General features: G+C 46.0%; 1 protein-coding gene across 1 annotated transcript in view; it reads left to right on the forward strand.

Annotated features, from left to right (window-relative positions):
• The first annotated feature begins 291 nt into the window (after positions 1–291).
• The window catches only part of ACAD11 (acyl-CoA dehydrogenase family member 11), a 97,594-nt gene continuing 80,767 nt past the window's right edge, over positions 292–17,118 (forward strand). Inside the window, exons 1-4 of the mRNA XM_069958350.1 lie at positions 292–501; positions 8,428–8,527; positions 9,186–9,311; positions 10,402–10,563. Of these exons, the coding sequence (XP_069814451.1) occupies positions 362–501; positions 8,428–8,527; positions 9,186–9,311; positions 10,402–10,563 (528 nt within the window). The 5' untranslated portion in view covers positions 292–361. The remainder of the gene's footprint in view (positions 502–8,427; positions 8,528–9,185; positions 9,312–10,401; positions 10,564–17,118) is intronic.

The raw sequence follows: 17,118 nt of genomic DNA on the forward strand, positions 1-17,118 counted from the left end.
TAGTTCTTCAATTGAAGCCTAAACTTTCTATATGACACTTTATTACAGAATACACTACATAAATTACACCTTTACAGGCTAGGGTACAGTATAATGGTCTTCTACTGGCCTCTTCACACCAGCGTTCTTATTACGATACGCCCAGTAGTACTGGAGGAGTTGCCAGCTTCCAATATGGCCGCTACGGCACTTCTGTACTTCCTCTTTATCACGAGAGCATTACTTCCCATACGTCTGCGCATAACGTTTTTTTCTCCTTCAAAACTTTATTGACAATAAAGATAAACAAATACAATTATGTGTCAAAGGTAGAAAAGTCCAAGAGTGCAGCTGCAGGACTGGACTTCACACACACACAGACATGGCAGCACTAGAGGCCGACACCAGCGCGGTCAGGGACAAGCACAGGTTTGACGAGCACAGGTTAGGCGACTACCTGTGCGGCCACCTGCCCGGCTTCAGCACCAGCCCAGGGGATGTGCTGACTGTCAGGCAGTACAGGTGAGAGGGTGTGGGCCGGGGTTACCAGTCTGCAGTGCGATCCCAGCTGGTGTGATCTGCAGGGGGCTAGAACATGGATCCCAGCACCAAGAACCAAACAAGCACCTGAGCAGCCTTCTCCCTTATTTATCCCACACATGGAGGGGACCTCACTGTGACCCCATGGGACCCATATATATATATATATATATATATATATAATATATATATATATATATATATATATATATATATATATATATATGTGTGTGACTGTAGTTCAGGTTTGCTGCCAACTCCACTGTATCTCCCATCAGATCTGTCAGAATTTACTGATATAAATGTGAGCTGCCTAAAGCAGGGAAGCTATGGAGCCAATGTCAGAAGAGGGTTTATAGAGGAGCTGTCACCACTCCTGACCTGTCTCTTGTAGCAGATACTCTTCTAGCTCTGTCACCTGCCATTCTTCTCTCATTATGACTAAATAGACAGCTGGGTGTTACCAATCAGGGTACAACACTATCCAATCAGAGCTGACAGTGGCAGACTGTGTAGTCACACCCCCAGTTGGTAACACCCAGTTGGCTATTTAGTCATACATTTGTAGAAGGAAAAAAAAGAACACATCGCAGAGCTATATATATATATATATATATATATATATATATATATATATATATATATATATATATATGATGTTCCAGGATTGTTGTTTTATGGAGAATACAACTATTTACTAAACTAGACCAAACCGTAGAGGACAAAGGAAGGAATGGGAAATATAAGGGTTGGACCTATGCTACTACTTTGCTGAGGGATGCCCTTATGGCTTTGACTAAATAAACATCAAAAACTGCTGTGGTGTAATTCCTACAAAAACTAAATAAAAATCACCAGTGTGCACATTGCCTCAGCTGGTGCAGATCTCTATTTCATGTCCATATTCGCTGGGTTTATTTGTACTCTCACTATGCTTTCTTTTACTTGTTCTTACATATAGCACAGGGGTTTCTTAGGTAAGATAAAATGCATATGTCATCCCTACTGTTGTTTTTTTAGTATCTATGAAACAATGGTCAAGGTTAACAAAGAATGATAAAGGACGTAGTCACAGATCTGGGGAATGTACAATCTGTGAATTTACAACTGGAACAAGAAAATACTCATACTGTAAAAAGTAATGGTCATTTTAAACTTTGCAGAAATCAATAGTACAAGCGATTATAGGATCGTCCTTCTGCTCATTATCAAGAAAAAGTGTCTACAACAGAGAGAAGCAAAGTGAAGATGGGTTTGCACTGCCCCATATATTCTACTAGAAAATGTACCTGGCGCTGCCCGGGTATAAAGTGTCAGTGTGTTAATTAGATTTGTTCTAAGGTGCCCAGGAGGCCAAGCTAAAGGTATTGTTTCATCTGAGTTAATCAGTGAACTTAGTGTATACCTGTAGTGCATAGTTGGAGGGGTTCTGTATACCCACAATGTATAGTTTTTAGGGGTCTCGCATATCTGCAGTGCATAGTTAGGGGGGCTGTATACCTATAGTGTATAGTTGGGGGGTCCTGTATACCTGTAGTGTGTAGTTGGGGGGGCTGTATACCTGTAGTGTATAGTTGAGGGAGGTCCTGTATACCTGCAGTGTACAGTTGGTGAAGGTCCTGTATACCTGTACTGTATAGTTCGGGGGTCCTGTATACCTGTAGTATATAGTTGGTGCTGTATACCTGTAATGTATAGTTGGCGGAGGTCTTGTATACCTGTAGTTTATAGTTTGAGGGTCCTGGATACCTGTAGTGTATAATTGGTGTAGGTCTTGTATACCTGTAGTATATAGTTTGGGGGTCCTGTATACCTGTAGTGCATAGTTTGAAGGTCCTGTATAACTGTAGTATAGAGTTGGTGGAGGTCCTGTATACCTGTAGTGTATAGTTTGGGGTCCTGTATACTTGTAGTATAGAGTTGGTGAAGGTGCTGCATACCTGTAGTATAAAGTTGGTGGAGTTCCTGTATACCTGTAGGGTATAGTTTTGGGGTCCTGTATACTTGTAGTATATAGTTGGTGGAGGTCCTGTATACCTGAAGTATATAGTTGGTGGAGGTCCTGTAGTGTATAGTTTTAGGGTCCTGTATACCTGTAGTGTAAAGTTTGGGGTCCTGTATACCTGTAGTATATAGTTGGTGGAGGTCCCGTGCACCTGTAGTGTATAGTTTTGGGGTCCTGTATACCTGTAGTGTCCTGTATACCTGCAGGGTCGTATTTACCATTAGGCACCCATGGTCTGGTGCGTAGGGTAGCACCTTGCAGAGGAGCAGTACCCTCCCATTGAGACTTGCCAGAAAATCTGGTGTCTTTTCGAGGGGGGTATGGCGGTATTGGTCAGGTCTGGTATAGCGGTGTTATCCAGTCACAGTACGGCGGTATTGGTCAGGTCTGGTATGGCAGTGCCATTTAGTCACAGTGTGTCGGTATTGGTCATGTCTGGTATGGCGGTATTGGTTAGGTCTGGTGTGGCGGTGTTCTCCAGTCACAATGTGGCGGTATTAGTCAGGTCTGGTATAGTGGTGTTATCCAGTCACAGTATGGCGGTATTGGTCAGGTGTGGTATGGCAGTGTTATCCAGTCACAGTATGGCAGTATTGGTCAGGTCTGGTATGGCAGTGTTATCCAGTCACAGTATGGCGGTATTGGTCAGGTCTGGTATAGCAGTTTTTTCCAGTCATAGTATGGTGGTATTGGTCAGGTGTGTTATGACAGTGTTACCCAGTCACAGTGTGGTAGTATTGGTCAGGTCTGGTATAGCGGTGTTATCCAGTCACAGCATGGCGGTATTGGGCAGGTCTGATATGATGGTGTTATCCAGTCACAGTTTGGCGGTATTGGTCAGGTCTGGTATGGCAGTGTTATCCAGTCACAGTTTGGTATACCTGTAGTGCCCTGTATATACATGTACTGTATAGATGGAGTAGGGGGCCCTGTATATACATGTACTGTATAGATGCAGTAGGGGGTCCTGTATATACATGTACTGTATAGATGGAGTAGGGGGCCCTGTATATATATATATGTACTGTATAGATGGAGTAGGGGGCCCTGTATATATATACGTACTGTATAGATGGAGTAGGGGGCCCTGTATATATATATATGTACTGTATAGATGGAGTAGGGGGTCCTGTATATACATGTACTGTATAGATGGAGTAGGGGGCCCTGTATATACATCTACTGTATAGATGGAGTAGGGGGTCCTGTATATACATGTACTGTATAGATGGAGTAGGGGGCCCTGTATATACATGTACTGTATAGATGGAGTAGGGGGTCTACCAGTTATTACTGTGGATGTTGTACGGCAGCTTCCCTAGCAACCATTGCTCCCTGTGAAAATGAAAGCAGTAATCCTATTGGTTGCTAAGGCTCCAACTGCCGTGTCTGCTGCAGCTAATTATATCACCTGTGTTTGCAGTGAGGAGATTTTCCCATTCATCTCTATGGGGCACTCTTTCCCCTCCCCCTTCCCTCCTGTACATCTGGCGGGGACGGGACCTTTGCTAAAACCTTCCCGGGCACCCAATGTATCTGTGTGCCAAATTTGGGGTCAAACGGTTCAGGCGTTTGGAAGTCTATTTGGGACAGACAGACAGAAGGACAGACAGACAGACTTTGATTTTTATGATATAGACTAGAAAATGTACCCGGCGCTGCCCGGGTATAAAGTGTCAGTGTGTTAATTAGATTTGTTCTAAGGTGCCCAGGAGGCCAAGCTTAAGGTATTGTTTCATCTGAGTTAATCAGTGAAATTAGTGTATACCTGTAGTGCATAGTTGGAGGGGTTCTGTATACCCACAATGTATAGTTTTTAGGAGTCTCGCATATCTGTAGTGCATAGTTGGGGGGGCTGTATACCTATAGTGTATAGTTGGGGGGTCCTGTATACCTGTAGTGTGTAGTTGGGGGGGGGGGCTGTATACCTGTAGTGTATAGTTGAGGGAGATCCTGTATACCTGTACTGTATAGTTCGGGGGTTCTGTATACCTGTATTATATAGTTAGTGCTGTATACCTGTAATGTATAGTTGGTGGAGGTCTTGTATACCTGTAGTTTATAATTCAGGGGTCCTTGATACCTGTAGTGTATAATTGGTGGAGGTCTTGTATACCTGTACTATATAGTTCGGGGGTCCTGTATATCTGTAGTGCATAGTTTGAGGGTCCTGTAAAACTGTAGTATAGAGTTGGTGGAGGTCCTGTATACCTGTAGTGTATAGTTTGGGGTACTATATACCTGTTGTATATAGTTGGTGGAGTTCCTGTATACCTGTAGTATATAGCTTTGGGGTCCTGTATACCTGTAGTATAGAGTTGGTGTAGGTCCTGTATACCTGTAGTGTATAGTTTTAAGGTCCTGTATACCTGTAGTGTATAGTTTGGGGTCCTGTATACCTGTAGTATATAGTTGGTGGAGGTCCTGTATACCTGTAGTATATAGTTGGTGGAGGTCCTGTATACCTGTAGTGTATAGTTTTGGGGTCCTGTATACCTGTAGTATATAGTTGGTGGAGGTCCCGTGCACCTGTAATGTATAGTTTTGGGGTCCTGTATACCTGTAGTGTCCTGTATACCTGCAGGGTCGTATTTACCATTAGGCACCCATGGTCTGGTGCGTAGGGTAGCACCTTGCAGAGGGGCAGTACCCTCCCGTTCAGACTTGCCAGAAAATCTGGTGTCTTTTCGAGGGGGTATGGCGGAATTGGTCAGGTCTGGTATAGCGGTGTTATTCAGTCACAGCGTGTCGGTATTGGGTATGTCTGGTATGGCTGTGTTATCCAGTCACAGTATGGCGGTATTGGTCAGGTCTGGTGTGGCGGTGTTCTCCAGTCACAATGTGGCGGTATTGGTCAGGTCTGGTATGGCAGTGTTATCCAGTCATAGTATGGCGGTATTGGTCAGGTCTGGTATAGTGGTGTTATGCAGTAACAGTATGGCGGTATTGGTCAGGTCTGGTATGGCAGTGTTATCCAGTCATAGTATGGCGGTATTGGTCAGGTATGGTATGGCAGTGTTATCCAGTCACATTATGGCGGTATTGGTCAGGTGTGGTACGACAGTGCTATCCAGTTACAGTATGGCGGTATTGGTCAGGTCTGGTATAGCAGTTTTTCCAGTCATAGTATGGCGGTATTGGTCAGGTGTGTTATGACAGTGTTACCCAGTCACAGTATGGTAGTATTGGTCAGGTCTGGTGTGGCGGTGTTATCCGGTCACAGTTTGGCGGTATTGGTCAGGTCTGGTATGGCAGTGTTATCCAGTCACAGTATTGCGGTATTGGTCAGGTCTGGTATGACAGTGTTATCCAGTCACAGTATGGCGGTATTGGTCAGGTCTTGTGTGGCGGTGTTATCCAGTCACAGTATGGAGGTATTGGTCAGGTCTGGTGTGGCGGTGTTATCCAGTCACAGTATGGCGGTATTGGTCAGGTCTGTTGTGGCAGTGTTATCCAGTCACAGTTTGGTATACCTGTAGTGCCCTGTATATACATGTACTGTATAGATGGAGTAGGGGGTCCTGTATATACATGTACTGTATAGATGGAGTAGGGGGTCCTGTATATACATGTACTGTATACATGGAGTAGGGGGCCCTGTATATACATGTACTGTATAGATGGAGTAGGGGTCCTGTAAATACATGTACTGTATAGATGGAGTAGGGGGTCCTGTATACATGGAGTAGGGGGCCCTGTATATACATGTACTGTATAGATGCAGTAGGGGGTCCTGTATATACATGTACTGTATAGATGGAGTAGGGGGTCTACCAGTTATTACTGTGGATGTTGTGAGGCAGCTTCCCTAGGAACCATTGCTCCCTGTGAAAATGAAAGCAGTAATCCTATTGGTTGCTAAGGCTCCAACTGCCGTGTCTGCTGCAGCTAATTATATCACCTGTGTTTGCAGTGAGGAGATTCTCCCATTCATCTCTATGGGGCGCCACTCTTCCCCCTCCCCCTCCCCTCCTGTACATCTGGCGGGGACGGGACCTTCGCTAAAACCTTCCCGGGCACCCAATGTATCTGTGTGCAAAATTTGGGGTCAAACGGTTCAGGCGTTTGGAAGTCTATTTGGGACAGACAGACAGACAGACAGACTTTGATTTTATTATATAGATGAAGGGGGATGAGAAGCAGCCTGTACAATATACAGACTTTCTGGCCATAGAAAACACTGCTACACTGCTCACTGCTCATTGGTGGTCTGGGAACTCCTGAAGGTTTGCTACAGTAAGATAAGATTGCAGGATGTGTAGGAGGCATCACAAATGCCGGTCTGCATCCACAGAGCAACTGAGTATAGGGAAAGAAGACACAGAGATGGAATTTGCAGGATGGTAACAAGGGGAGAAATGGCATATACTAGTGACAGAATGGTCAAATCCAGGCCTGCTCCTCAAATATATGTATACACAGGACAGCTTATCCTGAAAAGTCACATGAAATGACAGTTACACTTTAAGGCTGGGTTCACACTATGTATATTTGAGGCTGTATTTGGTCCTCATGTCAGGTCCTCATAGCAACCAAAACCAGGAGTGAATTGAAAACACAGAAAGGCTCTGTTCACATAATGTTGTAATTGAGTGGATGGCCGCCATATAACGGTAAAAAACTTCCATTATTTCAATACAACAGCTGTTGTTTTAAAATAACAGCTCATATTTGCCATTAAATGACGGCCATCCACTCAATTACAACATTATGTGAACAGATCCTTTCTGTGTTTTCAATCCACTCCTTTTTTTGGTTGCTATACAGCCTCAAACATACAGCCTCAAATATACGTAGTGTGAACATAGCCTTAGGCTAAATTAGTTTAGTTTTTTTTTTAATACAAAAATATTTTTATTTTTCTCATCTTTGCACTGCTGGTGGCCTCTAGACAGGTGAGTTACCCCTAGACCACAGCTCCAACACTGAGTGTTTCTTTCAGACATAAACTGTCTACAGAGGACTGATCTGCAATTAGAGACACTGGCTGACAGCTGAGTGAACAGGAGGCTGGGCAGCACTGATTATTCATGAGAAGGAGGAGGGAGTGGTGAGGTGTGCCAGAGTGAGGCACAAATGCAGAGCTACAGCTCCTCTTTGAATCTTCATTGCAGTAGGAGACCTGAGATTGTCCATAATGCGTCCAACAGACAAATTACCAAAAGGGCCCCAGGTATTTAGACCCCATGATAATTAGAACAAGCCGAGAAAAGTGTAAGGTTGTGCGCTTCACTTCCCGGCTCCCTCTGATCTGGGTTCAGTTGCACAAGACAGGCTCCATGGACTTATAATGGAGCTGGCTTCCTGCAGCTGGAGATTATGCTCTTCTCCTGACTGTAATGACCTGTGGGGTGTGAACACCCAGACCTCAACTGAAAGTTTTGATCTGTCTCTGTGACATGTAAGAGGTTTTTCCTAATGCTTAGTCATAAAAACCATCCAAGTCTATGATAGAAAAATGTCAGGACACTCAGGGGATCATCCTGGACTGGTGTACTAATACTCCAATTTTGAATAAAGCCCCGCCCCCATTTACCCAGCTAGATTTACTAAGAGGTGCATGCCTACGCCTGTCGAAAGAATTGAATAGAACTCTACCCCTGATTTCTGCATGGTTTATGCCTGTTTCTAGAGGGAGGAGGCCACATCTTCTCCCCTCCTTGCTTTTTTCAGTGGCTTTTCTGTTTAATAAATGTGCCCCACAGTGCCTGGCTGTATATCCGGAGACTGGTTAGAATACCCAGGCAAATTGTTAGTAAAATGGACTTTATGAAATGTATGAATTTATAATTCTTATCATATAAATAATAATAATAATAATAATAATAATAATAATAATAATAATTAATAATAAATATATATATATATATATATAATAAAACTTATAATCCTTATAATTCTAGATCTGGACAGTCCAACCCTACATTCTTCCTGCAGAAAGGTCAGAAAAAGTATGTTCTAAGGAAAAAACCACATGGTCCGCTGCTGCCAGGAGCTCATCGGGTAAAGTATGATTAATTGCATGAAGGTTTTACATAGAAAATAGCGCATTACAATTTTGACAAGATCAAAGTAAGTTTTGCTGTGTGTTTTTACTCTGAGAGTTCTTTTTTGACCCGGTGTTTGCTGACATCTAGTGGCAAATAGGAAACTGTTTAGGACCCTTACCTATGAGCAAGCTTGAATAGTGACTACTAAGCATTTCTTTCTCCAGAAGACTTGTTATGTCTGTGATTCCCTAATACAAAGGGAACCTGTCATCACTTTCAGGCTGCCTAACCCCACAAGTAATCGGGCAGTCCTCGGTGGCTTTAGCCTGGCACAAAGACCTTGACTGAAGAAGATAAGGCATTTGCTGCAGGCTTCCCCTACAGATTATATTTGGCCATTGGGGGTCACAGCAGTAACACATCCTGAGATCAGCTTATTGTTAGGGGGTCCTGACGAAAAAAAAAAAAAAAAAGAGTTCTTCAAAGCAGATAAAAAATTATTCCAGCTTTGATGCTGTGTTCAGTTATTTAGTTACATTGATATCAAATCTGCTGCGAATACTGTACGTGTGAACGCACCCTTACACTACTAAACATGAGTCAAAACCACCATTTTGTACACAAACAATATTCTAACCTTTTCCTGTATTTTTCGTACTGTTTTTCTTTAGATTGAAAGAGAATATGAGGTACAGCAGGCTTTATTTTCCGCTGGATTTCCTGTGCCAAAGCCTTTACTTTACTGCAGAGATGTGTCGGTTATCGGCACTGAGTTTTATGTGATGGAGCACGTCCAGGTACTACATGAGGGACACAGACCTACCATTGTGACAGACATGTGCCTAGCATTAGACACTAACCATTACAATCCTTAGGCACCTCTGCATCTTTAGTAAATGGATTACAACTTGCACAATTTTTTTTCCTGGATATTTTCCCATCTCTTTGCACTCTCTTTCCATAGTAAAGCTGGACTTTCCTATGCATGCCTAATTTTTTATTTTTTGCAAACCCTCATTCCTGTAATATCTGTGCTTACCTTGCAGTAGTTTTCTGAGTCACCCTGACATGTGATGAACAGCTGTAAATCCAACAGCACTCCAACATTATATTCCTGTCATTCCATATTGTGGTGTTATTGAGACACCCACTCATGCTCTCGTGTTGTAAGATTGCCATAGACATGTATCTGCACAACCTATATTATTATTAATATAAAGCCAACCATACTGTACATTTTAGATGTCAGTTTGTCCAATAATCATAACTATCCTTCCCCATACACTTGCTGAACTTGGTTGAGGGTGCACCAGTTTTCATAAAGAGGGAAGGTAAACCACTGCCAGATTCCACTTGGCTTATCACCCTGAGAACAAAGGGATTGAGAGTTGAAATTCATCTCCTTATCCTTATCTTCCCCCAACGTTAGAAAATCGCATAGGCTAGTCCCCTCGTGGGATAGTGAAAAAATGTATTATACTGTGAAAAAGTACACACACAGAAATTATAATACAACAAACAAAGCTCTATTTACTAAAAAGCTAACTATCACTGAATACATAATGACTTGAGCAATAAAAGTATGACATAAAAAAGGCATTAAAAAATTGTGCCATAATGACTGTTTTTTCCTAATCCCACCTCCCTGAAAATAAAGTGTTACATGTACTACAAAATGATACCACTAAAAACATCCTCTGATTTATAAAAAAATATATATATATAATTTATTTATTCTTTTTTGTTTTTTGTCTATTCCAAAACTTCTGAGGTGTCATAGTGACATATTTTTCCAGAGCTGTATATGTCTATATCTATCAGCTTATTGTGGCATATAGTGGTGTTCTGCCATTTAGAGGCTGATCTGTCTTCCTTTGTCTTTGTCAGGGACGCATATTCCGAGATGTCACGCTGCCAGAAGTCAGCCCTGCCGAAAGATCAGCCTTGTATGTTGCTCTGTCTGAGACTCTTGCCCAGTTACATTCATTTAACATACATACATTAAATCTAACTGGATACGGCAAAGGAAAAGGATATTGCCAGAGGCAGGTAATGTAAATGCTCATAGGAAACATACTGTTTATGTATTTGCTTGTACCTTTAACTAACACACTCAAAGGTACTGATACTCCCTGCGGTGAGCCAGCCGGTAAGACGTCTTTAGACTAGTGTCCCCTGGGAAACTACAGAAAAATAGCTACAGAAAAATTATCATAAGAAAGAAAACTTTCTAGTGCCACCTATTGTTAAAGGAGAAGTCCGGCCAAAATTAATTTTTGATATGTTGTTACTTATGAAAAGTTATACAAATTTCTAATGTACATTAATTATGGGAAATGCACATATAGAGCTATTTCCCTTAATTTAGTAGATCAGGAAGTGTTAGAAATATCTCTGAAGAAGTGACGTCACGACCCAGGGTGTAATTCCTATGGAGTGTCCAGCAGGGGGCGCTCTCTATATAGAAGTCTATGGGACTTTATTGTTTCTATGGGTTTCAATGTAATGTAATGTAATGTAGTGTACAGTGCTTTATTGAATGAATACATCTATGGAATACTTTGGGGAGCAAGTGTCCTTGCTCCCCAAAGTATTGCATAAATGTATTCATTCAATACATTCAATACACAGTAAGCCCGCCGATCCGCCGCATTTCCGCCGAATTTCCGCCGCATTACCGCCGATCCGGACCATATACATTGAACTACAGCTCCCATCATCTGCTTATAGTATGAACAGGTGATGGGAGCTGTAGTTGGGTAATGGATATGACATGCCGCCGGGCGCAGGGGGGAGCCGCTCAGTACACAGGAGCGCTCCCCCCTCCTCCTCCTCCTTCCGTGATAACTTCCGCCTATACCAATGCTGAGTCCCTGCCTGGCCGCCGCTCTCCCGCTCTCCCCCCATACATACCGGCTCCCGATGCATCCTGGTGTCCGCGCTGATGCCGGGAGCCGGTATATGAGAGCGGAGAGCGGCGGCCAGGCAGGGAGTCAGCATTGGTATAGGCGGAAGTTATCACGGAAGGAGGAGGAGGAGGGGGGAGCGCTCCTGTGTACTGAGCGGCTCACCCCTGCGCCCGGCGGCATGTGATATCCCTTACCCAACTACAGCTCCCATCACCTGTTCATACTAGAAGCAGATGATGGGAGCTGTAGTTCAATGTATATGGTCCGGATCGGCGGGAATGCGGCGGATCAGCGTGTGGCGGATCGGCGGGAATGCGGCGGATCGGCGGGCTTACTGTGTATTGAATGTATTGAATGAATACATTTATGCAATACTTTGGGGAGCAAGGACACTTGCTCCCCAAAGTATTCCATAGATGTATTCATTCAATAAAGCACTGTACACTACATTACATTACATTACATTACATAGAAACCCATAGAAACAATAAAGTCCCATAGACTTCTATATAGAGAGCGCCCCCTGCTGGACACTCCATAGGAATTACACCCTGGGTCGTGACGTCACTTCTTCAGAGATATTTCTAACACTTCCTGATCTACTAAATTAAGGGAAATAGCAGTATATGTGCATTTCCCATAATTAATGTACATTAGAAATTTGTATAACTTTTCATAAGTAACAACATATCAAAAATTAATTTTGGCCGGACTTCTCCTTTAAAGGGACAGTGTCACATTTTTGATAATTTTTTAATGAAAAGTAATAAGTATAAATAAGTCTGTAGGATGTTTGTTTTTTTTTTTAATGTAGTGTTTCAGTATTTTTTTCTAAAATGTATTGCTGCACAGGGGGCTGCCATGTTTATAGTGTCTGTGTGTGACGTCATTTCACGACACACACACAGACACTATACGGCACCTCCACATCATTGAAGTGAACCGACGGAGTCCGTCTGGTTCACTTCACTGGAGGCTCCGTCACTGTGTACTGCGCATGTGCATAGACATGCGCAGTACACAGCTACAGTACATGGGGCGGGTGGCGGCGCCATTTTCTTGGTAGATGCTAGAGTGTATCCTCTCCTTTGAGGTGTGATGTCACCAGGAGGGGCGGGGCCTCGACCGGAAGTAGGAAGTAGTGAGCTGCTGCACCATTCACTGTGCAGAAACAGAGTGAAGGAAGCTGCAATATCCATAGTAGCATGGAGGGGTATACAGAGGGAGAGGACTGGTGTGTGGGGTCTGTATACAGGGGAGAGGACTGGTGTGTGTGGTCTGTATACAGGAGGAGAGGACTGGTGTGTGGGGTCTGTATACAGGGGGAGACGACTGGTGTGTGTGGTCTGTATACATGGGGAGAGGACTGGTGTGTGGGCCTGTATACAGGGGGAGAGGACTGGTGTGTGTGGGGTCTGTATACAGGAGGAGAGGACTGGTGTGTGGGGTCTGTATACAGGGGAGAGGACTGGTGTGTGGGGTCTGTATACAGGGGGAGAGGACTGGTGTGTGGGGTCTGTATACAGGGGGAGAGGACTGGTGTGTGGGGTCTGTATACAGGGGGAGAGGACTGGTGTGGGGGGTCTGTATACAGGGGGAGAGGACTGGTGTGGGGGGGGGGTCTGTATACAGGGGGAGAGGACTGGTGTGGGGGTGTCTGTATACAGGGGGAGAGGACTGGTGTGTGGGGGGGTCTGTATACAGGGGGAGAGGACTGGTGTGTGGGGTCTGTATACAGGGGGAGAGGACTGATGTGTGGGGTCTGTATACAGGGGAGAGGACTGGTGTGTGGGGTCTGTATACAGGGGAGAGGACTGGTGTGTGTGTGGGGGGGTCTGTATACGGGGGAGAGGACTGGTGTGGGGGGGGTCTGTATACAGGGGGAGAGGACTAGTGTGTGGGGTCTGTATACAGGGGGAGAGGGGACCAGTGTGGAGTGTCTGTGTACAGGGGTTCTCTCCCCCTGTATACAGACCCCACATACCAGTCCTCTCCCCTGTATACAGACCCCACATACCAGTCCTCTCCCCTGTATAGACCCCCCACAGCAGTCCTCTGCCCCTGTATACAGACCCCCCACACCAGTCCTCTGCCCCTGTATACAGACCCCACACACACCAGTCCTCTCCCCTGTATACAGACCCCCCACCACCAGTCCTTTCCCCTGTATATAGACCCCCCACCACCAGTCCTCTCCCCTGTATGCAGACCCCACACACCAGTCCTCTCCCCCTGTATATAGACCCCCCACACACCAGTCCTCTCCCCCTGTATACAGACCCCACACCAGTCCTCTCCCCCTGTATACAGATACCCCCCCCCCACACACACCAGTCCTCTCCCCTGTATACAGACCCCACACACGCCTGTCCTCACCCCCTGTATACAGACCCCCCACACACCAGTCCTCTCCCCTGTATACAGACCCTCACACACCAGTCCTATCCCCTGTATACAGACACCCCCACACACCAGTCCTATCCCCTGTATACAGACACCCCCACACACCAGTCCTATCCCCTGTATACAGACACCCCCACACACCAGTCCTATCCCCTGTATACAGACACCCCCACACACCAGTCCTCTCCCCTGTATACAGACACCCCCACACACCAGTCCTCTCCCCCTGTATACAGACCCCCACACACCAGTCCTCACCCCTGTATACAGACCACACACCAGTCCTCTCCCCCTGTATACAGCCCCCCACACACCAGTCCTCTCCCCCTGTATACAGACCCCACACACCAGTCCTCTCCCCTGTATACAGACCCCACACACCAGTCCTCTCCCCCTGTATACAGACCCCACACACACCAGTCCTCTCCCCTGTATACAGACCCCACACACACCAGTCCTCTCCTCTGTATACAGACCCCACACACCAGTCCTCTCCCCTGTATACAGACCCCACACACCAGTCCTCTCCCCTGTATACAGACCCCACACATCAGTCCTCTCCCCCTGTATACAGACCACATACCAGTCCTCTCCCCTGTATACAGACCACACACCAGTCCTTTCCCCTGTATACAGACCCCACACACCAGTCCTGGTCCTTGTACAGACAATGGTGTATTACACCAAAGGTTTCCTGGCCGTTACGTCTGATAATCATTTGGTGTAATAACCCATGTTATCAGCTGATTGTGGTCTTCAAACTGGTCGAGTAATCCAGATCACGATAGTGCTGCTGTCTACAATGGGCAGCTTGAACAATCTAAGGATTTTTTGGGCTGCCCCTCCCGCAGCTGCCCGCAGTTCCCCCAGTCACTGTCTGTGTGTGTAATAACACAGAAAATGTGCAGGGAACAAAGGGGAAGCGAGCACTGACCTAAAACATCACCGCTCGCTTTCACCTCTTAATCATGCTGTATAATATGACCCGCTCAGGGAGAAGCTCAGAAGAGAGGATACGCTCAGAGGAGAGGATACATACTAGACTGTATACCCTGCAGTTAGAAAAGAGAACATTCTAGACCAGAGATGTCAGACTCAGGCCCTCCAGCAGTTGCAGAACTACAATTCCCACCATGTCTGGACAAGTAAGGCATGAAGGAAAATGTAGTTTGTAACAGCCGAGGGATGAAGTCTGACACCTGTGGTCTAGACCTTTCAAAACTGCACTTGCTAGAATGTATGCCCTCTCAGAGGAGAGGATACACCTGGTGGAGATGCCCTCTCAGAGGAGAGGATACACTCCAGACATTTCAGTACTAAACATTCTAGAATGTATGCCCTCTCAGAGGAGAGGATACTCGATGGACTTTACATTACTAGGCTATGTTCACACATAAAACACAGCACTCGGTTTTGGTTGAAGAAAGAATGACCGAAATACTATGGGCCACATGTATCATCCGGCGAATGGATGATTTTCGGCGGAAAGTGCCGATTTGCGTCTTTTTTTAAGCAAACATGGCGGATTTGCGAATAAAATATTCGCAAATCGGCACTTTCCGCCGAGTACGCCAGGGGGCGGAAAAGGGGCGGAGAGTGGGCGGAACGGAGGGCGCGGACTCAGAGTCCGCGCGATTTATCATCCGTTCCGCCAAAATGTACGCCGAAAACCTACTCCAGTCCTCAGCTGGCGTAGGTTTTCGGCGGTGCGCAACGGCGCGCACGGGATTTATGTAGAGGCAGTCCGCGGGGGCATTTTTACGTCCGGCGTAAAAAACGCCGGACTTAATAAATGCCTCCCTGTGTGTGAACATAGCCCTAAACATGCTAGGATGTATACCCTGCAGTGAGAAACTCAGAGGAGAGGATACATTCTAGACACTTCAGTACTGAACATGCTAGAATGTATCCTCTCCTCTGAGTGTATCCTCCTTTCTGAGTTTCTCACTGCAGGGGATACATTTAGCATGTTCAGTACTGAAATGCCTAGAATGTATCCTCTCCTCTGAGTATATCCTCTCCTTTGAGTTTCTCACTGCAGGGGATACATTCTAGCATCTTCAGTACTGAAATGGCTAGAATGTATCCTCTCCTCTGAGTCACTATAGGGGATTTATTCTAGCATGTTGAGTACTAAGAGGGTATATATTCTAGACATTTCAATGCTACACATGCTAGAATGTATACCCTCAGAGGAGAGGATACATTCTAAATATTTCAATACTGAACATGCTATAATGTATACCCTATAGTGAGAGACTCGGAGGAGAGGATAAACTCAGAGGAGAGGATACATTCTAGCCATTTCAGTACTGAAGATGCTAGACTGTATCCCCTGCAGTGAGAGACTCAAAGGAGAGGATGGCTCAGAGGAGAGGATACATTCTAGCCATTTCAGTACTGAACATGCTAGAATGTATACCCTACAGTGAGAGCCTCAAAGGAGAGGATACATTCTAGCGTTTTCACTACTGAAGATGCTAGAATGTATCCCCTACAGTGAGAAACTCAAAGGAGAGGATACATTCTAGGCTCTACCCATTTTCTTGAGGTCCCAGCCCGAGAACCGGGGAGGAGAGAGAGACCGCACAGTGAGTGGACAGGAGAACTGTGTGCAGCTCTCTCTCCCCCCCGCCCCCACGCCGGAGGGGGAGAAATTTAATAAACTTTTGCTTTGGGTGCCGGGACATTGCTATCACCCAGCAATGTCCCGGCACCAGTCACCGCAGCTCTCTCCTTCTTTCCCCCAGCAGCAGCTCAGCAGCGTTCTGTGGGGGAACGGGCTTGGAGATGCTGCGGGGGGAAGATGGAGAGAGTAAGGCTGATGGCAGGGGGAGCAGGGCACAGCAGCGTCTGCTGCATGCTGTCCCCCCTGCGGTTGCCGGACCCGAGAGCGATGGGGGCAGAGAGGAGGTGAGGGGATGATGGAGGTGAGGGGATGATGGGGCATCGGGGGGTCTAATCGGGGCAGAAAAATCCTATTCAGACCTGAGAGGGATCCGGGCAGCTGTCAGTGAACCGTGCCGGCGAGGACTGGTGGTGCGCGGGGCTCCCCCGCTCCGGGCTGTGACAGGAGTGGAATGCGGCCTGGGAGATGGGGCAGCCCCGGCGTCCAGGGCCACCAGGTGGAAACAGCGGCGGCGGTGGACGCCGGGGCTGCCCCATCTCCCAGGCCGCATTCCACTCCTGTCACAGCCCGGAGCGGGGGAGCCCCGCGCACCACCAGTCCTCGCCTGCACGGTTCACTGACAGCTGCCCGGATCCCTCTCAGGTCTGAATAGGATTTTTCTGC

Source organism: Dendropsophus ebraccatus, chromosome 2 (assembly GCF_027789765.1).
Source record: "Dendropsophus ebraccatus isolate aDenEbr1 chromosome 2, aDenEbr1.pat, whole genome shotgun sequence".
NCBI classification, from domain to species: Eukaryota; Metazoa; Chordata; class Amphibia; order Anura; family Hylidae; genus Dendropsophus; species Dendropsophus ebraccatus.